Genomic DNA, 26411 nt, shown 5'->3' with positions numbered 1-26411 from the left:
ATTTAATGAGATACATGTAGCACCAAATTGAAATACCTATGAATATGACCTTCATGCCCATTTTACACTGTAACTCAGAATACAATTGAGGACATTTACGGCTCATTCGTGCTGTACGGTCACAATTTATATAATATCATTCATGTGATCTAAATTATTTGGATAATTCGGGATTTAACCAAAACCGGGTATCCCCCCTCTTTTAAAGCCTTATCTTATACAATGTAATATGAAATTGATAATTTGGTTCAAACCTGATTTTTTGGCATAATGTTTACACATGTCCCAACATAACACCTGCAATGTAGAACAGAGAACATGTTAACAGAGATATTTTAATGTCTGAACTTAATATCCGGACTGAATATTAAATACTTAAAAGTTTCCAGTCCATAGAAATCTAGGTTAAAAAGCCAAAATAGCCTTTTTTTCACATTACCTTGTTTTTTGGCTTGAAATGGACAAACCTTTCCTGGCAGCTATTTTTACTATTATTACTTCAGTATTTTGAATAAAGAATTGCAAAATTAAAACAAATACAGGCTAATCATGCATAACTCGCATATGTAAAATTGAAATCAACTGAAATTTTAGGAATAAACTTTTTGTTGTTGATATCTACTTAAATACCGTAAAAAGAATGCCATGTTTTCCATCCCATATCAAAGTATCTGAACACCCCTAAATGTATGTCTCAAAGCCCGTGGTAGTACAAACGAATGCGGAATGCGTTAAAAAAAAATTAATTAAAGGAGGATTTCATAATCCTAGCTTCCTCTTTTTATGACATTTTTCAGTAGATATCCACGAAATAAGCTTAAAATTCCCAAAATAGCAGTTGATACCGATTTTGCGTTTGCGAGTTATGCATGATGTGTACTACACTGATCCATATTTCGTTCTGGTGCACCAGAACGAAATTCAAATTTGACGATATTTTTGCTGAACGAAATAATCTGCAAGAAATTTTTGGTACATAAAACATTATGTAGCCAGAGGCTTCAAGTGGTATATAAATATCATCGTTTTTTTATATAGAAAAGTGAGGGGGGGGGATGAGGCTTGTGATCACGAAATGCCCTTTTCAAATGAAGAGAACAAAGTAAAGAATATAATAATTATAAATAACTTCCCCACCGGGGTACACGCCTCTTAAGACACGGATCAATATTCCTATTTTGGGTCCTTTTCATATCTTGAAATGCCCAGAAGGTACGTGTGACCCCCTGAGTGGTGTCCAATGAAAGACAAAAAAAAGTAAAGAATATAATTAAAATAATTCGCCAATATCGGGGGTGACACTCAATATTCATAATTGTGGGTCCTTTTCATATCTTGGACTGCCAAGAAAGTATGACCCCCAGAGTGGTGTCAAATCAAAGAGAAAAAAGTACAAATTATATAATTAAAATAATTTCCCCACCGGGTGTGACACTCCTTATAATTAGGTCGATATTCCTATTTCATGTATTTTGGGTCCTTTCCACATATCCCTAGAAGGTATGGACCCGGGTGACAATGGTATACTACAACTTGCCGAAGCCATGGTTCAGCTTTGGTGCGGTAACCGCTTTTTTTTTTTTTTTTTTTTTGTCCTTAACGTTTTGGGGAATCTTCGGTGATCGATCACTGATCAGTATTTATATTTAACCAATAATATTCACCTTAATTATATACTGCATTGGGACCTCATTGCAGAATTTTCTGCATTAGTGGCAAAAGGGGGTCATTGGGTAGCCTGACCTAAAGGGGGGGGGGGATGTCGTCGGGTATGACTTTAAAAAAAGGGTCATCGGGTATATTCGACTTCAAAAAGATTTTCAACATGGGGGGCGTTCCAAGCTCATACTAAAAAAAGAACAAGCCTGGATAGCCAGTGTAGGCTAATAAAATGCATGCTGGCCTAGATATAGCTTTGATATTAAAACAAAGCAAGAAATGGAAGAAAATAGCAAGGAAAAGGAGAAAGGAGAGAAGGCCACTCCCAAACAAAATTTTACTCTTAGCCCTTACATCGTGAGAAAGGAAACTGGCCGAATTCCAATCTCAAGCCCCGATGCAAAGGCTTGTAGCCCCGATGCAATGAGCCCCCCGGTTCCTAAGCCATTGATAGTATATACGACCCCAAAGAGCTCCAAAGGCCCTACTTTCAGAAATATGCTGAAAGATGTATCATTTTAATTCTTTTCAGTTTTGTTTATAAGTTTACACATTCTTTCATTTTTCCCCTTGTTGATCTTTTGTATCTCTTAACAATTCATTTGATATTTTGTATGAAGTTTTACTAAACATGCTAAACTTCTTGTAAACAGTTTTACTGGTATCATAATATAAAATTATAATATCTTTTGTATCTCTTTACAATTTACTTGATATTTTGTATGAAGTATTGCTTGTAAACAGTTTTACAGGTAACCTAATATAAGTTTATATGATCTTTTGTATCCCTTAACAATTCATTTGATATTTTGTATGAAGTATCGCTTGTAACCAGTTCCACAGGTAAATTGTTATGATCTTTAGTATCTCTTAACAATTTAAAGGAGTATTTCGTGATCCTAGCATCATCTTTTTATGACATTTTTCATTAAAAAAAAAAAAAAAAAGCTTATTTCCAAAATTTCAGTTGATTCCGATTTTGCGTTTGCGAGTTATGCATGATTATGTGTATTACACTGCTCCATAGACAATGTGTTGTAATTTCGTTCTGGTGCACCAGAACGAAATTCAAATTTGGCGATATTTTTGCTAAACGAATTAATCTGCAAGAAATATTTGGTACATAAACATTATGTTGCCAGAGGTATCCAGTGGTGTAAAAATCTCAACTTTTTTGGGGAAAAGTGGGGGGATGAGGCTGTGGATCATGAAATGCCCCTTTAAAAATTCATACTTTGTATGATACGGTATAATAATAATAATAATAATAAATAAGCATTTATAATGCGCCATTTATCTAGAAAATTAAATCTAATCCAAGGCGCAAAAAGCAAGATACACATAGGCCTACAAGTAAACATGAAAACAGAGTTAATAAAAAAAAGTATAGCTGATTAAAGCGGCATTTCGTGATCCACAGCCTCATCCCCCCACTTTTCCCAAAAAAAGTTGAGATTTTTACACCACTGGATACCTCTGGCTACATAATGTTTATGTATCAAATATTTCTTGCAGATTAATTCGTTTAGCAAAAATATCGCCAAATTATGTCATAAAAAGAGGAGGCTAGAATCACGAAATCCTCCTTTAAAACAAATCAGCCATCCAAATTGTTAGCTCAATACAATTTCATACAAAATACAATCAACATGAAACCAAAGAACCGGTATATACTACCGTAAAATGGGGTAACTTTGGGCACTTTTCAGAGTTTTTAAACCACTGCTTCCAAACAAAACCAGTTCTATTTCTAATTATATCTTTTTAATAACATTAGGGTCCCCTTCTACACCTTGAAGTTGAAAAAGATTTTCAAATAATTTTGTAAGGGTGCCCTAGGGGTTAAAAATAGCCTGACCAAAGTTACCCCGCATTTGGGGCAACTTTGGTCAGAGTATTACATTCCATGAAGAAAAAAAATCAAAAAAATTGATCTTCGCTGTATATGGGCAAGTTGTTATTTTTTGTGACATTTGAACCCTTGAAAAATTAATCAAGCACACATCCATGCTCATAAATATCGATTTTTATTTTTTCTGAAAAAATGTAAAAAATGCTCATTTTGGTCAAAAATCCCGGATTTTCGTAAATTTCGAGGAAATTGGACATGAGCGACTATTATTTCTTCCAAATATATTTCTTAACAAATTGACACCAAATATGACTAAAAACAATATTGCTGTATGAAAATATGACCATTTAAAAAAATTTATTTGACCGACCAAAGTTACCCCGCTGACCGAAGTTACCCCATTTTACGGTATAGCCTATCTCTTGTAAACAGGTTTTGTTAAATATTAGTTTTTATATCACTCATGCATAAATTCTAGACAGTTCATTGGTTGATTAACATTTATCATTTTTACTATCACCCTCTCCGTGTGATAGTCTTTACCATCATGTGCTCTGCCGTAGTGCGCCTGCGCCAAGCCGTGCGCTGACTCTTGGACTCGCCGATTTAGTTATGGGGTGGACCCCAAAATGTGAAGTACATTACGGCAAAACATGGTGTTATGTTGATGAAAAAATGTATTTGCTACCTTAAATAGTATTTTAGTAATAGAATTTATGCATGAGTGATATAAAACAAATATTAACTGTCTTAAATTCGTGTAATGGTCGAAATATAATCACTCGGTGAAAGATGTATTGTTCCATTCCACTCGCCGTTCCGGCTCGTGAAATGGAACAATCCATCTTTCACCTCGTGATTATATTTCGACCATCACACTCATAGACAGTTAATATTTGGTTCTGGTTCTGGTTCAGGTTCAGTCGGAACCCGGGAGTCGGAATCACAGTCAAGCTGCATCTTCTCCAACATTCTTTGTATAGTATTATATACTTCATTCATATATTCTTGTTCATTGATTGGTTAAAGTGGATCACATGACCAAAAATAGTTCTACCATCAGTACTCCTATCCGTAAATAGTACCTCTAAGCCGTAAATAGTATTTTCAATGTCCCGGATGAGCCGTAAATAGTACCTCCAAGCCGTAAATAGTACTCGGACCATGCCTTCCACGTGCGCGCATTCGATGCGACGGAACGGTTCACGCACGCGAAACTGCCATAGCGTGATTTCTCGCTGCTGTAATTGGTTAGCCCGATTTTAGCCTATTCGATTTTTTTGAAGGGCAAAATATAGGTTGTGCTTAAATTGGTCGTGCTGTTCACTCAGGATAGAAGCTGGAGAGTCCAAACGTCAAATAATTTTCTTTTAACCAATCAATAAACAAAGAATATATTAATGAAGTATATAAAACAAATATATACTGCCTTTATTCGAAGTTCTGGTTAAAACTATGGTCCCTCGTTGAGATCAATTAATACTATTTTCCTTCGGGGCTGCGCCCCTCAGGAAAATAGTAGGCCTACTATTGATCTCACCTCGGGCCCATAGTTTTAACAAGAACCTCTCATGGCAGTATATATTTGTATACTGTAGTTTGTATCCACGGCCCCAAGGAAGAACAACCCCGGGGAACAACCTAGGGTTGAAGTGGGCTCTCCGTGGTTAAATAAAGTTAAATCTGAATTTAAAGGAGGATTTCGTGATCCTAGCATCCTCTTTTTATGACATTTTTCAGTAGATATCCACGAAAAAAGCTGATTTCCAAAATTTCAGTTGATTCCGATTTTGCTTTTGCGAGTTATGCATGATTATGTGTATTACACTGCTCCATAGACAATGTGTTGTAATTTCGTTACGAAATTCAAATTTGGCGATATTTTTGCTAAACGAATTAATCTGCAAGAAATATTTGGTACATAAACATTATGTAGCCAGAGGTATCCAGTGGTGTAAAAATCTCAATTTTTTTTTGGAAAAGCGGGGGGATGAGGCTGTGGATCACGAAATGCCCCTTTAAATCTAAAAAGTTAGCATTCCTGGAGCAAACATGTATTCGAGTAAAACAAACATACAACTCCCTTGGGAGTTTTAGACAGCTCGTCGTCCATTATGTTATCATACAAGCTGTGAATAATTTCAATGCATGCTGCGAAACGTGATGTAATGTTGGAATTCGTGTTACAAAATCATCGAATTCTCTTTCAATAAATTTTAATATCATTATCCATGTAGTTGGCCAGCATTTGTAGCTGTATCGCTATCCAATGGCGAGTGAGTCGACCTATAAGGGGTTATTTGCGGTCTTCCAGCAGCTGAAATATGAACACCTCATCGCCGGGCTCAGCGGCGGAGTGTTGTCCACGTTGATACTTCACCCGTTAGATTTGGTGAAAGTGCGTTTACAAGGTACGTGTAGCTATACAATCATGAAATACACAACATGTATTAAATATTGGTTTACCTCAGATTGATGTGATCGACTTAAAGTTAAGCTTAAACAAAGTGTTTTTGTTTTTTACATTTTCATGATTTTAATACGCCGTGCGTACGGTACCGGTTGTTCGAAAATTTCTAACTTTCGTATGAACAACCGATAGCTTGTGATACGAAAGTTAGAATGTGCAATGATACCTGCCCGAGTCAGAGATTCGTTGACTGTTTTAAAACGCTCTAAAACAATTTTTTAAATTATCAAATTTGGCTACAATTTAGTTTGGCTAACATTTATGTATCTTCGCAAGATCATTTGCTTACTTTTAACCGGAAATACAGGTGCCGAAGTACAAATTCTGACCATTCAAAAAACGTTAGTGGTCGCATGTCATGAATTGGTCATCTTTTGTGTAACATAATGTAAAATGAAGAAAATATCACCCATTGTGATTCACTTCAACACAACTTTTAATTAATACATTTTAGACCATTAAAAGTATATATTTCTGGAAAGCTTATATTACAAGGATGCCAAATCAATAAAATATAACATCATAATACAGGGTGGGTAAGAAATATACAGGGTGGAACATCAACAAAATTAGCATCTTTCTTGTCACAGTGAACCCCATATTTTTCTTTTCTGAAAGCTATGTAGCTCAAAATAAATATGGATTCAGAAAGACATTTCATGGGTCCTTCAAACAAATTAGGAAGAAAGAATTTGGTATCCCTTGTGTTAAACATACAGGGTGGTCAAAAATTGTAAAATAATTTTACAATTTTATGACATTTATCAATCAAAACTTTTTTCCTCCATTTCTGGCACTAAAACTAATAGCATAATTGAATTCCTCATCAAATTTCCTTAAAAATATGTGTACTTTTGAATAAGCAAGATGACTCGAGCCAAAGATGGGCCATTTTGAAATGTCAGAGCATTACGCGTACACTTTGTACAGTAACATATAGGAAAAACTCTCTTAATTAGCATTTAATTAGGCAATTAATTAGTTACATCTTTTGTTACAGTTGATCTACTATGAGGTAGATCGACAATCTAGGATGATATGTGTGCAATTTGTGGTCCATGCTAGTTGTACTTTTTAAGATACAAAGGTTTGAAGTTTGCCATATTTTCACAATTTTGTGTACAACCCTATGGAGCTCCCCCGCCCCGGCTCCCCCGCCCCGGCTCCCCCATTGACACATCTTACATATTGAAGTATAAATCTCAAAGTAGTTGTCCAATTGACTTGGGGTATTTTGTATTTGATACAGAACATAATTATCTACAAAATGACACCAAACTTTCCACAATAGGTACTATACTTTTAGAATAAACCAAACTTGAAGTGTGAAAAAGTGTTTTCATGTTACGGCTCCTCCATTTTTGGGTGACCAATTTGTGACATGCGACCATGTAGGTCCTGTAGTTCTGCGATCTTTCTTGATCGCAGTTGTTTTGACGACTGACTGGTTCGTTCGCCGGTCCCCCACGACTTTTTCCCCACCCGCTTCATGGAGCCTCAAGCTTGCAAGGTACCAATAGGTCACCTGGGTTTAAAAAAAAAAAAAAAACTTATAATAAAATAATTTTTTGTAAATTCAAAGAAAGGGAAAATACCAATGCTAAATTATTTTAATCACAATATTTTTAATATTTGTAATCAATCACCTCAGGAAACTTGCAAAAGATAGTGAAAAATTATAGATAACACAATTTGGCTGCGCGTCATCAATTGGCAGTGTTGCAAGTATGTATTTAATTACAATATGGCGGCTGCCACATATGTTATTGATGTCCGGCGCACAGTGTCTTCGACCCTATATCTTCATGGCAGGAATCGCCATGGTAGGTTAAATCCACAGCCACGATTAGCCATTTGGTTCAAACCTTTAAAGCTCTTTTAAACTAATAATTAGTCGAGGGACATAACTAAGGCTACTCACAATAGCCGGGTAATCGATCTTGGTTGTGCGTGATTAAGCTTGTATACCCCATTGAGGTCAATGGTCATCGACTTTTATACTGCCTACAGTGAGTGCAGCTGTACTACACGCTGCACGCTGTAGTCCATAACAGGACCAACGCAATATAAAATGGTCAAATTTTGAGTTCAAAGCGCACGGCCAATTTTCAAAGCGCATTCTAGCGACTATCATATCTGTTCAACACGTATTTCCAAGTTTATGAGACCAAATCTGGTTTCTTGAGAAAAAAATCATGACGGGAGATATTCATCATTTTCTAACCCGGTATCAGAAGATTTTCGCCTGATATCAAAATCGTGCATAGCAATTCACGTGTATCGATCCCGTGTATTCATTTTAGTGTCCCTTCTGCACCAAATAATTATTAGCCAGGCGGTGTCGGTGTGCGGCGATCACTCCAGAAAAATTTACACAAAATGACGATTTTAGTAAGTACAATAATGACGAACTGATGCAGGAGTATAGCACAGTGTGTCGCAAGGTCTTAGCCAGCCATGCGTCTACCGGTCTTTAAGACGGGCTAATCTAATTTTAGACGGGTGGATTTAATGGATTTTACAGACTATGTGATAGCTCTAAAACAGATGATTTTAAGGTTACATGTATATGAACTTGAGACTAATTCAGAGTGGTATGTAATGGCCAAATCAGGACATATTTGACCCCAATGACCCTTCCATGCATGGGTATAGACAAGTTGTTTTATATTTGAGGGTCAAATTTTGGTGTCTGTTTGGACGGGTGGTTTCTGATTTCTGGCTAAGACTCTGGTGTGTCGGTAATACATTGTATGTAAAGAACAATATCCTCATATTTTTGAGACAATAAGAAACTTCAGGAAGAAGTTTTTATTCATATGCATGATATTGGGACCTACGGGTATGCCAACCGTGTACAATGTACCAAACAAGGTCAGTGAAGGTACGTTACATGAGCGCAAATCCTTGCACGTTCTAACTTCGTATCAATCTATCGGTTGTTCATACGAAAGTTAGAAATTTTCGAACAAGGTACCGGTATATATTTATTTATTTGCTCGGGTTTTGACAACCCTGGATAACCCAAGAAAGCCTCTATTGAAGCTTATTTCCATTGGGGTCCATTTGAATACAGGGACGGGTTGGGAACAGTCAGGGGTTACCGTAACATATACGTCGAACAACTGAATACATGCACAACGTGTGGATCAATATATTTTTTGTAAAACATTTTAGGCCTATAACAAAATGTATATTTTGTACAATTGTACAACTATTGTTTCTACCCTATGACCTATAAAAGTTACCTGTTATCAAAGTGTCTGCAAAAAACTGGTAATCGCAAACTGTATCTTTGGTGCTGAAAACCAAGGATATTCACGCAGGGACAGGCCGAAAACCTTACCTCGAATCGTAAAATCCAGCCCATGCATGTCATAAATAATTCATTATTTCATTGTGTAAATGTCACTGACTGTGTCCATGTATTGTTATTGCACCTGTAAGTGCAATTGTCACGCTGAATTTATACTCGATCGCTGGATCACCATGTGAATTCGCCTCGCGAAAACCTCTACGAGGTTGTTAAACATCGAGCACGCTGACTGGCTTAGCAATTATCAAAGTAGTTTTGTAAACCAATCAGGTTAGACGTACTTTACTGGCGGGTCACAAGGGGGTCACATTAATTAAGGCCTTCATGTTCATTGATTGGCTTACGATTGCAATAAATGGTTTTTGCAACCAATCACAAAATGGGTTATATGGCGCCCGGCCGTCGGAAATTTTGCACAGTCCACGATGACGTCATGCCCCAGCGCCACGAGGTGGAGGCTTCGCTTGCCTGCGAAAGCGAGCGAGTGGTATTAAGTCAGTTTCACACCTGTGATTTAGTGAAGCACATCATAAAATCTCTGAGCACATCCACAGTGCATTTGACAGATAAAAATGGAATTTGCAATTCTGAGCAACGGGATTCCATGAAATGGACGATTATGTAAGTTATTCTGCAGGATCGGTAATAATTAACAGCTGGTCTGCTTTATTTGAAGTGCATATTGAAGTTTGTAAGTTTGTGACTTGTATGTATGTTATGTGCAATAGATATTACAGGAAGCTTAAATTGGCACGCTTTCCTGCAATTTGTCTCGCTTACGAAAGTTATTTGGTTAACACCCTACTCTTTTCGAAACTGGCTGTGAGATACATGTACAGGTATGCCGTATGGCTCTCTACACACGGGACCGACGGCTTAACGTCCCCTCTGAAGGACGGAGTACTTTCATGATTCATTTACCCAATTCTAAATGAACCATGGGGAGAGCGGAATCCTGAATTTAATAGATGTTGCCAATTAATTTCAGACTTTTTTTTTCGAAGTCAATATCCCAGCAAATCGCCACCGCCGGGAATTGAACCCGGTACCTCATGCACTAAAGGCAAGTACCCTAACCATTGCGCCACGCTCTCCATAAATAAAGTATCGGTAAATAATGTTCAGCATCATGAATAATGATGATGGATGATCTGGTTCTGGTTCTGGTTGAGTTGGACTACTCTGTAGTCCACTTGCCCATTGTACATACTCTGGATATTGTATTTAAGCTTAAAACTCTGATTTAATTAATGTGTGCACAATTGATAGATTTTCACAACTGATCTTTTCAGTCACCGTACTCCCTCTGTTTGTTAGCTTCCCAAGTGGACTAACTGACTTTGGATTGCGGTTAGCATTTTTAACACCGGACTCTATGGAGAGTTAGGCCAATTTCTGGCCTAACTAAAATTGGTCACATGTGATGTAATGCATCTTTAAATGAATCTGGCTTGTGATTGGTCGCCCAGATCTCGTTATTGTTTAAATCCTCCCGACACGTACCATTACCATTAACTATACATGGTACACAACTATCTATGGTTATGTGTTTTGAGCTCGCCACCCAAAAAGGGTGGCAGCGTTGCATTTTTCCAGATCCTTTCGCCAAAAATGTTTATAACTTGACAACCACATATACTACAGACATAAGTGTGGTGTCAATTTGAAGCTGAAACTCCATGCTGCATGCTGTGCGAAATTCATTAATGTGTGTATTAGAGTGTAGGAGATATGACCATTTGTTTTGGAATATTCAGGGTGGCGGTGGCTGAGCAGGAAAGTTGAAAAAGAAGGAGGGAGAACGGAATTATATCCTTGAGATAATCCCGTAGGTAATCCTGTCGCACCTATTTGAACATAGTCCTTTATTCTCAAGTAGTTACACATCTACTTGAAAGTAGCCTTTGATGTGATGTGGGTTGCCGACTACGGTTGATTAATTTTCACTCCAGAATTGAAACCATATCCAATGTTTCTATAGAGAATCCTTGAAAGTATGACACGTGTGTGTTAAGTACCTGATGTTGCTCTGAAGGGATGCCACACGTGGATACTATATAAAAAAGAAAGAAATGTAGTTTTGTAAAGATTCCAAAAAATCCGCCCATTTTGGAACATATATTAATTATTTAGGAGAGTGTTTTAGGATTTTGTTAGAAAAGGGATGATTTTTGATCATCTATATTTTATTGTTTTATGTATTTTCCTGTCATTTCCTGCAAACCTAATAAAGATATTTTGATAATTGAAAATAGGCTGTATCATAAATCGTAGAGGTTGAAAGCGTAACCAAGCGTGCAAAATTATTATTTGCCATGGAACTTCGGTCATATTTTATTTGAAATAAACTGGATGTTAGGATCTGCATGCATGGTATGTATAGTATTGATGGTATACAGACACTGACCTTTCCCTAAAACTAGTAAGCAGCAACTTGTGTATCACACCCGTCATGGGTTCGAACCCTTTTGTTGTATTTTATTGTAACCTAAATAGCGTGATTGCTTTTGAATGAGCGGCAACACACATATTTTGTTTGAGGATAGCGGGATCTATCTCCTTTCTTTACATCTTCTCTGGGCTGAGGAAGCGGTAGCTGAGGAAACAGGCTGTACAAATCCTATGGAAGGCACAGCATCATGAGCATTGCACTCATATTTTTAAATTGCTCCCATTTGCAAATTATAATGCCCCTCTCCATGTAACTTGGACCCAAGTGTCCATAAGTAAAGAGGTATTAGATAAGCTATGTTTTAGGTCAAAGGCGGGGTCAAAGGTCACAGGTCAAAGGTCATTTTCCGAAACAGTAAGAAAATAGGTATATATGCCCAACCCCTATGACACGGTTTGACTGCCAAAAATGGCAAAATATAAAGTTTCAAAAAATATTGTTTTAAATACATGTATGTTTTCTAGACTGAAATTTTGTGCAGAATTCATTTCTGAAGTCAGAAATGCACAATCTGTCATTGTTTTCCTGATATGAGCATTACAGTAGAGGCATATGCTTTTGACGGAAATAAAAATATGAGATCCATAAGTGACAACATCATCACAACATATTTGAACTCTATGAGTATACAAAGTTGGCATGTGAAAATTTTTGTCACCCAAAAAGTGCATTTTTCGGGCAAAATCGGCCACAAATCAACATTTTGTAGCAAAAGCGATATACGATGCACGCAGCGTTTTGACAAAGAAATCATGTTCTACAAACAATTTTACCCTAGAAAAGACACCTTAGAAATTAAGCTATTTTCACTCTGGAGTGAATTTTTACACACTTTGGCAGTGAAACCTGCTTCAAATCTGAGACCATGTCCTATACAAGTATACATTTTCTGAAGGGAAATTTCATGGGGAGTTCAAATATAATGAGCAATTAAAGATAGGGGCAGAGGTTAAAAAAAATATGTCTTGAAATATACAAAATGAAGAAGTTAAATTTTAGCTGACAATTTCAGTCTGGACAACTTAACAATACACCCTACAATTTTTTTAATGGCATATTTGGATTGCTCATGCAATTTCCTTTCAGGAAATGTATAGTTTGTATGGGGTGGAGTGCATATTTAAAATTTTATGTCAATTTAAACCTCGGAAGGCGTAAATAAGCTCAAAAAGGCTGTGCAACGCAAAATGGGGCGAGTTCAAGACACATGGCCCTATGGAATGCGGCGCTTTTGTGCTGGCGCGGAAGTTGGTGGATGAACGTATGCATCTAGCGCGTATTGTACCACCATGCTTAGTCTTGTGGTTAGATTTGATGATAAACAAGTATGATTGACAGTGTGTTTTAGCGAACGAAGTCCCGGGGTAAAGTTCTGCTTAAAAGTGAAAGTCCATAGTCGATTTTTAATGCTGGTAGATTCTAAAATCAGAATTGTTCAGTATTGAAGTGCCAATATAATTATGACATTATGATATGTTGCATTCATACATGTATAAGCCTACGTACACTTTACTTTTACTGTCACTAATATAAACTTTTTCATAACAATTTATACTAGTATTTTGATGTAATAAATATCAGTATAATTTCGAGTTCAACTGAATGCTTTCATCATGATTAATAACATGCTTTTATTTATCAAAAATCGACTATGGCATAGTCTATGGTTGAGTCGGCATTGCCAGACATGCTGTACTTGTCTTGTCAGATCGTGCTTGTCTTTAGTTTTAAGATTGCTTGAAGTCTAGCCACGAATTTGCTCACCGATGAGCTTCACGTTTGAGGCTAGAGACATTGCATGGGATATTTAATCGGATTCGCTGAAGCATACGTACAAAGCAATGGAAGTTCAGAAGTAAACAGTGTTTAAAACACAGCCGATCACGACTAGTGGTGATCGCATCAAAAATTTTGCTAAAATTGCAACAAAAAAAAGAAGCACAAAAATATAATGAGATGTGATTTTTAAGGGCAGCTCTGACTTTTCCAGGGGTTAAAGTCCCATTCAGTGATCCCAGCCAAAGTGTAACACACACAAAAAAAAATTATTTATAAATTGCTTAAAGACATGTTATAACATTTCCATAAAATACATTACGGTAATTAGTGATTAAAACACAAAACATCGTGCAAACTTTTTTTTTTAGGTCAACCATGAATGATCCTGGCATTTAGGTCTAGGTCCAGGGACACTACAAAACCGAAAAAATAAATAACTTAAAATAATTTGTTTTTTTGTTGCAATTTCGGGTACCCACCCGAAAAATGCGCCGGGTACCCGGGCACAAAATTACCCGAAAATCACACCCTTAGTATTTATTTTCTTCATACTGTACAGATGACCTTCTGATATTGTGTGTTAATTTCACATTTTGTTTTCATTTGCAGTGAGCGATGGTCAGAAATCTAGACCCACCTATTCTGGTTTAGTGCATGTATGTCGAAGTGTGGTGAGAAATCATGGCTTTGTGGGCTTGTATCAGGGAGTCACACCCAATATCTGGGGCGCAGGATTGTCATGGGGATTCTACTTCTTTTTGTAAGTAAAATTGTAATTTTAACATTTTAATTAGTTTTTTGTATAAATTGAATCCAGGCCTGGTCTTTTGAAAATTGCTGGCGAGTGACAAATCACTCTCCTCAAAACTTGTCAGGAGAGCTGTAGGTGAGTGATTTTAATCACTTGTATTAGTATTACACCAAATGTAGGCGAGTGATAAAAAGCTCTCCTCAGCTTCATTTTAGGCGAGTGATGGTGAGTGATCAATCTCACTCGCCTCAAAAGACAAGGCCTGTGAATCAAATTTATGCATCCCAGTTACGTCACTTTTCTCAGTTTATGCAGAAATAAGAATCACTTGTGCAATAAGGTATGCCACATATCGTCGGTCGCAACACATAGTGGCATACGTGAAGGACAAAATGTGTTTCCGAGCAAAACTTTTTTGAAGGATATGCCTCTAGTAAGGGAGTCGATACTCCTCCACTGTTATCTCTCACTGGCCCGATTCCATTTGAAATTGAAATTTAAGGTTCAAACTATTAAACTATCTTTAATAGTTAACAAGGAATATTATAGGATAATAGCCAGCTTTAAACCTATACGGCACTATGTGAAACGGAAAATTTGGAAAATCACTCCACGCCATTATGTGATGCGACCGACGATATGTCTAACACAGAGTAACATTCTTTAAATCTATATACACACCGAATAATTCATGGGTGGCATACTGGAGTGTACTACCTACATAGAACTAAAATTAGTTTACAATACAAGTTGGATGATGTCATTTTCCGATGACCAAATCTAGTTAATAAACATTATGCAGGGATGTAACACAGTTAGTTCCTCAGATCCTAAAAATAGTATCTAGCCGAAAGCGAGACACTCAGCAGGAATACATTGGTGCAGCCCCAGCAGGGGTAGAAGGGGGCAGGGCCCACTTGGAAAAATTTTTAATATGTTGCTGTTGAAATGACAATTTCATCACAATATTTTATTAGTACTCAAAAACTTAAAACTTTTTAATTACATAATAGACACATGGGAATCATATGTTTTTATGTTAATAAACTATAGAAAATAGTGGTTGCTATAACAAAAATAATGATTATTTTTATTTTCAGCGATAGTAGGCGATTTTGATGAAATATCCAACTTTCCAGATACACCCGGAAAAGTTACATCTCTGAATCCTAGCATCATATTGTGATTGTATAAAAGTCTCAACTTTTGTGAAGTTAGTCGGTGGGATGAGGCTTTGAATTACCAAGTGACCCTTAAAGGGTGATCATTGTCATTTTATTTTGTGTTTAATTTGCCCCATTTTGTGTTCAATTTTAACCACCAGTTACAATGCCCTTAAAGCTTATATGAAGGATGGAGACAAGACACCATTGGGCCCAGGAATGCACATGCTAGCAGCAGCTCAGGCAGGTAAGTTGTCCAGCGGTGGTGATGGTGGGGGGTGGGGTGGGCATGTTGCTCCCCCTCTGGCTTGAAATAACAGGACAAAATTGATTTAAAAAATGAAATGTGCATCTTGCTTTGGCCCAGATTTAGGCCACAATGAGCTATTCCTTTTAAAATTCACACTCCCCCTGTGGAAGATTTTAGAAATATCTTCCACAGGGGGAGTATGAATTTCAAAGGGAATGAACACATTAGGTTCTCCATTTGAAACTTACCCTCCCTCAATGGAAGATTCGGGTTGAATCTTTCTCAGAGGGTGTATGAAATTCAAATGGAGCTGCCTAATATGGTCAATCCATTTGAAATTTATGTTCAACCTGAAGAAGATATTTCCAAAATCTTCCACAGGGGTTGTGTGGATTTTAAATGGAATAGCCCAATTGTCGTAAGTTTGACCCATTTTAGCATTAAAATTGCAAGTTTCTGGACGATTTGCAACTTTGTGTCCCTTGGCTCTGTGGCCCGGTACGCTCCTGGTGGCGAGATCTAGAGAGGGATCAAGGTGTAAGGCCGGCGTCGACAGGTCCTCTGTCGGAATCCTGTCGACAAAGTGAATTATGTCAACATATCGACAGAACTTTGTCCATGGCGACATAACGCTCAGGCAATGGCACAGTAAAACTTCGTCAGGCAAGCTTATTTTCACTCAAAATATTGGCTATTGCCAATGCATTTTCAACAAAATGCAATACCAAATCTTATCTTTTACCTACTATTTCGCCAACTTTTCATGTTATTTGCCTTCAGGGGTCATACTTTTGGCAGTATTATGCCTTGTTTTCCGGTGTAAATTGTACACTTTATCGCTACCGGCTCGCTATGAAGACGGCCATCTTGAATTTTGCTGAAATTGCCGACAGTGTTTCCAGATATTTTTAGGTTAAAATTTTAAAAACATTCCTAAAATCATGATGAAAAAAAGTCCTGGTATTTTTTTGGAACCCAAATGTATGTCGACACACTGTCGACGTCAAGATACGAAATATGTTGACATGTCGACATCAAAAAACGGTGCCGTTGCCAGCCCTATCAAGGTGGCACATATTTCATACTCTTTTTTTTCTTCATTATTATGCAATATTATGTGGGAATCTTAACTTTTATACAATCTGCTTCATTTGTTGCTTGTCCACAGGTGCAGTGACTTTGATGATAACCAATCCCATCTGGGTGACCAAGACACGGTTGTGTTTACAATATGAAGGCGTCAATAAAGGAGTCGTCAAGGGCAATGCAACTCACTATTATAGAGGCATGTGGGATGCGCTATTTAAAATTTACAGATATGAAGGAGTAAGAGGTTTATATAAGGTGAGTGACATAGCATTTTTATTGATGCAAAATCTATGAATATTAACCATGTTTTCAGGTAGAAAATCTGCCAGTGCCAATGAAGTAAGACATCTTGCATTTGCATTATCATTATCTTGTGCATTAAAGTGACACAATCTAATCGAATTCAGGCCACAGAGGGTAATTGTTTTGTTGAAATACAGGCAACAATACAGAGGGGAAACAAGAAAACCAACTATACTTAGGATGTTAGAGTTTAGTGCTAGATTTGAATACCGGGTTTCCGAGTAAGGCCTAAAATTGTTTGATTGGCATAACCTGGCCTACCCTAAAATTAGGCCCGACCCTAGACTTTTTTTTTTTTTTTTTTGCAAAAAAAACCCATAAATAAATTTTAAAAAATAAATAAAAATAAAGTAAATATTCGCAATTTACAATTTAAAAAAAAGAATAAAAAAGTTCAAAGGCCTTTATCAAATGCAATTTACAGCTACCTACCCTATTTGTTTATGTTACACCAATCAAACAATAGGTTTTTTGGCCTAGGTTGATGAGGATATGCAGAATTCTCATATCTTCTCTCCTAATGGGGTCAGATCGGGTCACTTAGTGTAATGCATGAGACAAAAATCACATGCAGGCATGAAAATTTTCAGTGTTTTAGCTGATTTCAGTGTTTTTTGTTATTGTTTTCAGTGTTTTTCAGCCTATCTCTGAATCAAATGCACAGAAAATGGTAAAAAAACATGTTTTTCACTGTTTTGTTTTCATGCCTGCACATTTTGTCATTGGTAAAAAAAAATGAAACCACACACACACAAATAATTAACTATGATGCCTTATATATACATGATGTGGGACGGGTATAAAACAAATGTCAAGCGTTTCTGCAATATCCTCCATTAATTGATGATATATATATTCAGTAATCTTTACCTGCAATCATTCCCGGTCCCCAACTCGGCACAATAGTTAGTAACCATGCGTATTACCAAATATCGCGGAAAAGGGTCATCTTTTACCAGTAGCGATGACCACGAAACCAGCAAAATAGGGGATATTTAATTTGCACTGTCAAGAACTTTGACCACTTAAATTGGCAAAATAGGGATATTTAATTTGCACTGTCCGCGAAATTTGGATAAAAGAGGTACTTGGGGAAAATCCGGTAATTTTATGTCACTATTGAGTGTCATTGAAAAGGGGTGTTTGAAATTCTAGTCATTGAAAACAACAAAAAAGGGTTGTTAATTTTGTTCTTAATTTTGCATGAAAAAGGGGATTAAATTTGATGAAAAATCATTGCAAAGGGAATCTGTGAAATATTTGAGTTGAGTGTTGAGTTGGGGGCCAGGCAATCATTTTGATCAATCTTGTCATTTTTGATCATTTTTGATTATTGTCCCATTTTTTAGCGCATAACTAGTGTTTCACGTTTATTGCTTATGGTTTAATGTTGTTGATGTTCAATTTTCTCAATATCTCTTTGTATTTTCAGGGTTTAATTCCAGGTTTATTTGGTGTCTCTCATGGGGCGTTGCAATTTATGGCCTATGAGGAACTCAAGAAGGGATACAATAGCTACATGGGATTGCCACAGGATGGACAACTTGTAAGTTAAAGTGATATGTTTTTTTATAGTGAGACAGTTTAAGGTCTCCAAAATGACTAAAAAAAGTATCTACAGTATTGTTTGTAATAAACGCCCCGGGGGAGTTGCATTTTTCCAAAAGGGGGCGACAGCGTTTATTGAAGGTTAATAGTCAGTGAAAAAACTTTAAAATCTGGTTAAATTTCCAGATTGTGCTCCTGTAGAAAGGAGGGATCTACGGCTATACCAATTTAGTATTATGGCGACACCCATTGAAAATGTCATTTGCAGGGTAAATACATCAAAATTACACCCTCAAGTGCATCATCAAGCAATAATCTGGTGAAATTCTACCATAATTAGGCAATGGAATGGATGGAAGTGTGAGTCATAATATGTTTTGTCCATGCAATTAAGCGATCGTCACTGACAAGACGGCAATGACTGATACCAGTTTTAATTACTCACACGATACAGCATGGGAATGTTTTCACAGAAAAATTGGAGGGGGGGGGGCATTTATTACAAACAATATGGTATATCTTCATTTCTTGTACATATTAGTCTTTACAAGCTTGATTTTCACAGTCAAAGTAGGTGATGATGTTTCCCAAAGATACCCTCTTATACAAGGATAAATATTTTTAAATATATTGCACAAAGAAAAGAGCTAATGATTTTATATTATTATTAAACTCACTTTGTGTGCTACTATCTCCCCAGGGTGCTCTAGCCTACATCAGCTTTGCTGCTCTTTCTAAGACCTTTGCTGTGGTATCAACCTACCCGTATCAAGTGGTACGATCCAGATTACAAGACCAACATAGGAACTACAGTGGTGTCACAGATGCAATCATCAAAACATACAGGTAAATAACTAGTTGTCATTTGTGACATGATCAAAGGGAATGGGTCATATGTCGGCAATTTTCAATTTAAAGTATTTTACATCATTTTCTGGCAGTTTACAAATTTTGATGCAAACCCCATCAAAATCGGACATCTGGTGACCGAATTATGAGCAATTTATCAATGGCTGAAAACAATATAAAACCAAAGAATTTGAAGACTGTTTTTGCCAATATCTCAAATACAATATTTACGACATTGACTCATTCCACTTGAGCATGTACATTTAGGTTGAACAGGGTAAGCATGAGGCCTCAGATCTTATTTTTACTGCAGACAAGATCAACATGGATATCACCATTGTAACATTGGGGTCTCGGATACAATAACTTACAAATGGAAATAGTTGATATTTGTCATTCAGGTTTAATACCAAGGGAGGGTACATCTCAGGTCACTGCATGCCTAAAACAGTTTTAAAAGCCTTGAAAGGTTCGTAAACATGTAAAGCAAAGATTATGAAGCACCCTTGCAAACATCAAAACATGCAGATACAATAAACAAAATGGAATATTGTAATCAGTGAAAATGGGAAGATTGTGCTAATAATTAAATGTGTGATGGACATATTCCTCTTATTTCATCAGTCACCTTCAAACATTAATACAAGATTTCTGAGTGCAGTTTGTGTTCAGGTTTGCCCATACTAAGAATTTGGAGGTTGATACAAAAAGACGCTAGGTCGGAGGGAAACAAAACTAAAGTGCATGAGTACATCTGCTACAATTTAATATATTGTACGTTCCAGTAGAATGTAGTGGCTATTCCAGTTGAAATACATACACCCCATATGGAAGACATGATCTTATTCTCCCACACAGGGAGTGTAGATTTCAACTGGAGTCACCCATTCAGTTAAACCCATTTGAAATTCACACTCCATGTGTGGAAGGTTTAGGTCATGACTTCCATAGGGGGTGTAGAGATTTCAACTGGAATAGCTGAAGGTGGTACTACACCCCCTGATAAATTTGTGACTCTATTTGCATTTTTCTCAAAAATAATAACACACTGGTAACAAAAGTTATGTACATTATTATATGGGCAAGGAATCCAGTTACTACACTGGAATTTCAGTCACTCAAGACAAGCGGCACATTATTTATGATAAGAAAAGAGGTACTGCTAGAATGTACCTCATTTCTTAACATATAATGAACCACTCGTCTTGAATCATTGAAATTTCATTGAAGTAATTGGATTCCTTGCCCATATACATAACTTTTGTTACCAGTGTGTAGTTATCTTTTGAGAAAAATGCAAAATTAGTCACAACATTTGGGGGGTGTAGTACCACCTTAATGCAAATATCACATGTTGCATGTATTTAATGTGTTGCAAATTTGTGTCTTGTTATTTTCACAATTTTAGAGGTGAGAGCTGGAAGGGCTTCTACAAAGGGCTTTGGCCAAATATACTCAGGGTAACGCCAGCGTGTTGTATCACATTTGTCGTCTATGAAAAACTGACGTACCTGCTGATACCAAAGACTTGAGGATGAAGATAAAGAGGCTATCTGAAACCATGGCAACTGTCTCATACTCGCCATCATTGTGTTGAGAGCAGTTCTGTGAGGAAGTGGTTTCATTAAGGCAGCGGTTCCCAAACTGTGGATCATGACCCTTTTGAGGGTCTCAGGCCATTTGAAAAAGGGATGTACGCCAAACCCTTACGAAAGAAAATCATAAAGCTAGGCTAGCATAAGCGTAAATATTAATGAAAATTTACAACCTCGACTATAAATCATGTTTTTAAATCTGCATTGTGTACCTGAATTCAAAATTTTCTCATGCCAAGCACGATTAACTGTAAGTGCCTTTGAACATGCATGTTGAAATAATTTGAGGTTGAGCATGCAGCATCTTATTCTATAAGTCGCCATTGCAAATTGTGTGCGATTTGTTTGCATTTGTAAAGTTTTGTACTATTACATTTAGTAAACAAGATTACTCAAAGTTTGGTCTCCCCCGTCCTCCACCCCTGGATATCTGCGGGTATATACCGCTATGATAGGTTGTCAAGCAAAATTGGGTCGCTAAAACAGTTTGGGAACCGCTGCATTAAGACGTCACTCCCTGATTTCAGGAGTATGTGTGTGAAAGTATTGCAGCACCTGATATTAGGCTAAAAAAAATAGTTGACTTGCCTTTTAGGTACCAACACCTGGGTCGGTCGGTCGATATATTTTTGCAATTTCTGCAAAATACGACACAAAACGCCTAATACTTTGCATAGCGAATTTGAGAGAAATAGAGACAGTATGCGCTTTACAAATGTACGCATCTTCGGAAATACTAGGAAAATGTGATTCAAATCCAATGTAGGAAACACGACTGATCACAATTTCCATCCCACATTTCCCTGTTATAGTTACAGCGTATGTTTACGCTGCCAAAATTAACAAAACAAATGCAAAAATCGAGTCGAATTTGCAAGAAATTGATGATTTTATGCATTTATACTGCAGTTTAACATAAATAAAACACATATTTTGAATATTATTAACAAAAATATGACATTTCCCTATAGTCAAATTTAAGAAAAATAAATAAGACCATGTTTTTTCAGATTTTTGGGTCGGTCCATAAGGGCAAGACAACTTATTATTTTAAGCCTGATTAAAAGAGACAATCAGTGATTTGCTAAATCAGAATTCTGTTGGGACAGAGTATTTTCATAACCTGGCTATTCCTCAACCTCCCTCTGACACTGGAGTGAAAGATTGCTGTTGTGGTGAGTGGGAAAATGTACAGAATTTGAAACGGCAGCCTAATCAGTTTCATGAAAAAGTTTGAACTTCTAAAATATTGCCCAGTTTAGATATTATCTTAAGTTGTGCTCAAGAAAATGTTATAAATCCACTGTGTCAAACCGAAAAGAATGAACAAATATTGTAATTTCCCTATGTACTCCAATGCAAAATTTTACTTCAGATCCGGGGAGTAAGAGTAATAGATGGAGCAATAGCCAGGATGTTCGACTGACAGAATACCATAAAATTCATCTCAATTCAGATTTTTATGAAACAGGTGTAAATGTGCAAAGGCAGCAGAACCAAACTAGTTTTGACCATCGAAGCTTCAATCCTTATTATTAAATAAAATCAATTGACTATTGTTAATTGTGATTACGTATGAATCTGTGCAGGTAATAATATCGACCAATACAAAATTACCAGTAATTTTGATATAATTATAGTTGATAGTTCATTAAATTGCAAGCACTGATCTAAGCAACGACGGTTGATCCAAAGATCAATCAAATTTGGTTCTAATGCCTATCAGCATACAAATTGCAAAAATGTTAAATATTTAATAAAGACATAATGATAATGGGACCTGTAACATGAAGGAACCGAGGTTCAAATTCAAATGCCAGCGAGGTTGTGAAATTTGGAAAACATGGTTAACATCATACATGAGCATGGTCAATACCGGAATTAGTTATTTACAATGTTCGGCAAGGTGCCCATGTAGAGAGGGAAGGCTTATAGTCTGTCTCATTTCAAGTGGAGTGCTGTTTATAGTGGCTTCAGTGCGTTTGCACAGTTGCGTCACCAGTATGCAAACAAAATCGCCCTTCTACATGTGTGTATACACCCTGTTAGTGTGTGCGATTTGAAAGTGCCACTGTGAAAATCCAACATGGCGTAACTCTCAGCTTGAGATTAGACACACATAGACCCAGGATCCCAAAGTAAAAGATTTCTGTTTTAAAGTTAGTGACTGATTGTCCCTTTCAAGCAAGGTTGTTTGCATACAATAATAGATTTATTTACATTTTATATGAATGATCAACCACTACAAAACAGAAATATGGTGCATGACAGTGACACAGGATTTTTAGATAGTTTAGTTAGTTTAGTTATTGTTTAGTATCCACTGATATCAAGCAATTTACCTAGAAAATATTGAAATTTCGGGTTATATAAAGGTTATAAAATATTTGAAAATAAAAGTTGTTGCAAAACATTGTTATATAATGTTATTAATGTGTTGCCAAAATATTTTTAACATATTACAATAACATTTTGACATAAACTTGATAAAATTGATAATTTTTTACAGTGTTTTTTTTTACATGCCGTTTTCAGTGTTTTAAGATATTTTTATGATCTTTATATAATCCAACATTGAAATATTATTAAACTGTTGTTACAAATTATATTTAAAAAAAAAATGATTACAAAGAGTTTTGAAATTTAGTAAAAACTATATTTTGAATGATATACTTTTTCATTCCCATCAAAGTCAAACCAGACACATGATGCCTATAGCACATGTAAGCTTTTTAGAATGTCAGTATTATTTGGAATGGTATAAGACTACAAGTTAATGAAATACTGTATTCTCTCACTTGTATGCCCTGGTATGTTACATTTTCCAAAAGAGGGTTTTAACTAAAGATCATTTTTACAATAAATATTTCATCTAACAGTGGCTAACAGATTTGTCCTTTTGTTCTCAAAATTAGGCATGAATTCTCTTGAATTAGCGAACAGGGGATCAGACAATAGAGAGCAGCATATCAATTCTTTTTAAAGAAGTGATTCAACATAATAAGTGAGCGAATGAGGGTGGCATACACGATCAGTTAATGGTGCAGTGCTGTGCCGTCTGATCCTCTGTTCGCTGCTTTGAGAGAATCCATGTGTAACATGCATTTAACAGAGGCGAATCTATATTCGGTATTCTGCCATAATGAATACATAATTATTTGATTTTGTGAGGCTAACTTTGGGTGAGAAATACCTTGAGTAGCTTTTATTCATGTTTTTTGGTTTTTTCCTATTAAAATCATGTATATAAATTTGTTGTAATGTACTATGCTCAAATTTATACCTGAAATGATAATGTATTAAATTATTTATATAAAGGTATAAGTGGAAAGTACAGAATTGAATGGTTCAATGCTGTCGGCTTCAACATATAACAAGTGTCGGGTTTTGACATGTTTGCTCAAAATGTCAAGAGCTATCTCAAGAACTACTGAGACTAACAGGGCTTGTTTGTACTCATTGTAATGTATTTTTATGCTGATTCGAACTATGGCCATGCAACATGTATAATTTGCAGTCAATTACCATCAGGAGAGGGTTCAGAAAAGAAAATTGTTCAATGGTAGTAACTTCACACATAATATTTGCTACTGCAGATGTTCATTGCACAAATGTGACCAGAAGATCTGACACCACCAAATCAGAGTCCCATAGAGATATATGCTAAATAAAACATCATTTTTTCTTCACTCAGTTTTTAGCGACACCTTTGATGGTTGAAATCAGCCCTTGCCTGATCCCTCTAGCTGGGAAAATATGTAGGTTGACCGTCATTATTTTACAATTTTTACATTTACAATTTACATGCAAAATCATGCCAGTGTTTCTGTAAAGAAAAGGCCGCTTAAAATAATTTAAAATCACTTGATCTCTCCCATCTGTGGTATTTTAGCGTTACTAATCATGACCAATCCAAATTTAGCCAAAATTATGCAAATTTCTGCTCATTTTAATCCTTCCTTTAGGCTTTAATTTTTTGTGAGAATTGAAATTAATGGCGCATAACCATATAATTCTATTTGGTGGTGTGAAATCAGACCCCCCCCCCCAAAAAAAAAAACATAGATGCATATATGGCATCTGACATTTTTTTTAATTTACAGGATGACAAATAACATGAGTGGTTTTGTTGTATAGTTTTCTTGTTTTGTTTACTGTCATTTTTTTTTAAGCAAATGTTCAATTCCTCAGGATGGTGTTGAATTCAAAATTCAAAATTACAATTTGGAAGTATGTTTCTGAGTTTGATTGTACGGGACGCACAAAAAAGGCGATCATGGTACTGTACAATAAAACTTTTCTATCCAGAAAAATCTGTTGTGTCTGTTGTTGTTCCCTTGTCTCCGTAAGCAGAGTTTGGATAGAGGAATACAGGGATGCAAGTTTTCCTGCTTTTGCAGGAATTCCTGCTTTTATGAAGTCCAAATTTCCGCACTTTTCTTTATTTTCAACCCGTTTTGGAGGCTTTTGGTCCCAATTCACACACTTTTTAGGCTTTTTCCTTCAGGTCAGCTTGCATCCCTGGGAATATAAAAGGAGTTCTGATATATGTATGATGTCTGTGCACAAAATAAAATCGAGGTCAAAGGTCATACAGGGTCAAATGTTAGAGTATGCCCAATTGGGCTTAACATAGTAAAAAGAATCATTGATATGTCAGGAACATGTCATAAAGTCAAAAAGGGTCATCAGGGGTCAAGCAGTAGCTACCATGCAACTGGTGCCCTAATAGCTACAGGGCCATTACACCTGCAGGGGCTAATGTAATAAAAGCATGAACAAGCATTTTAGTAGAATCTTTATCAAGAAATTGTCTGATCTGACCAATCTTATACAGAGCAAAAGAAGCCAAGCAACAAATGTTATTAAAACTACTTTTTTTTCTACTGCCACGGCCAAAATAATACAAACAAGTTAGACCAGGTCTATTTTAAAGGAACTTTTGGAATTTACATACCATATTCTAAGTTTTTGTAGATCCTGTTATGGGAAATACATGTAGCTTAATTTTTAGATAGATGCAGTTTTCTTTTTAACTTGGCATGGAGTAAAGGAGGTAAAAAAGAGGGTTCCTTCTTGACCAGATCTAACATTAGATCTGGTCTAACGTGTGTCGTTCCACTGTATTGGGTATTGTCAATTTGAAATAAAAATTAGACCACTTTCGCCAAATTGCCAGTTTTACGTGCAATGGGTTGAAAAACTCGACACCCTCAAATTTACAAAAAATACCTCCGATCTTTAAGTGCATCTTGTGTATGGTTCCCTAATAAATTTTATGTCACCTATGGGTCCCCTACCATGTAGTCCATAACAGTCAAAGCCCGGCAAACAA

The 26411-nt window shown here is 36.3% G+C and overlaps 1 protein-coding gene across 1 annotated transcript; it reads left to right on the top strand.

Moving 5' to 3' along the window:
* Positions 1–5652: 5652 nt before the first annotated feature.
* Positions 5653–23603, top strand: LOC140150663 (solute carrier family 25 member 32-like). Its single transcript, XM_072172731.1, has 7 exons — positions 5653–5922; positions 14138–14288; positions 15604–15689; positions 16861–17036; positions 18517–18630; positions 19333–19478; positions 20890–23603. The coding sequence occupies exons 1-7, from the start codon at positions 5781–5783 to the stop codon at positions 21011–21013; spliced, it is 939 nt and encodes a 312-aa protein (XP_072028832.1). The 5' UTR covers positions 5653–5780; the 3' UTR covers positions 21014–23603.
* Positions 23604–26411: the final 2808 nt, after the last annotated feature.

This window comes from Amphiura filiformis, chromosome 4 (assembly GCF_039555335.1).
Source record: "Amphiura filiformis chromosome 4, Afil_fr2py, whole genome shotgun sequence".
Lineage (NCBI taxonomy): Eukaryota > Metazoa > Echinodermata > Ophiuroidea > Amphilepidida > Amphiuridae > Amphiura > Amphiura filiformis.
The sequence above is the reverse complement of the archived record's forward strand: the minus strand, read 5'-3'. Positions and strand labels throughout refer to the sequence as shown.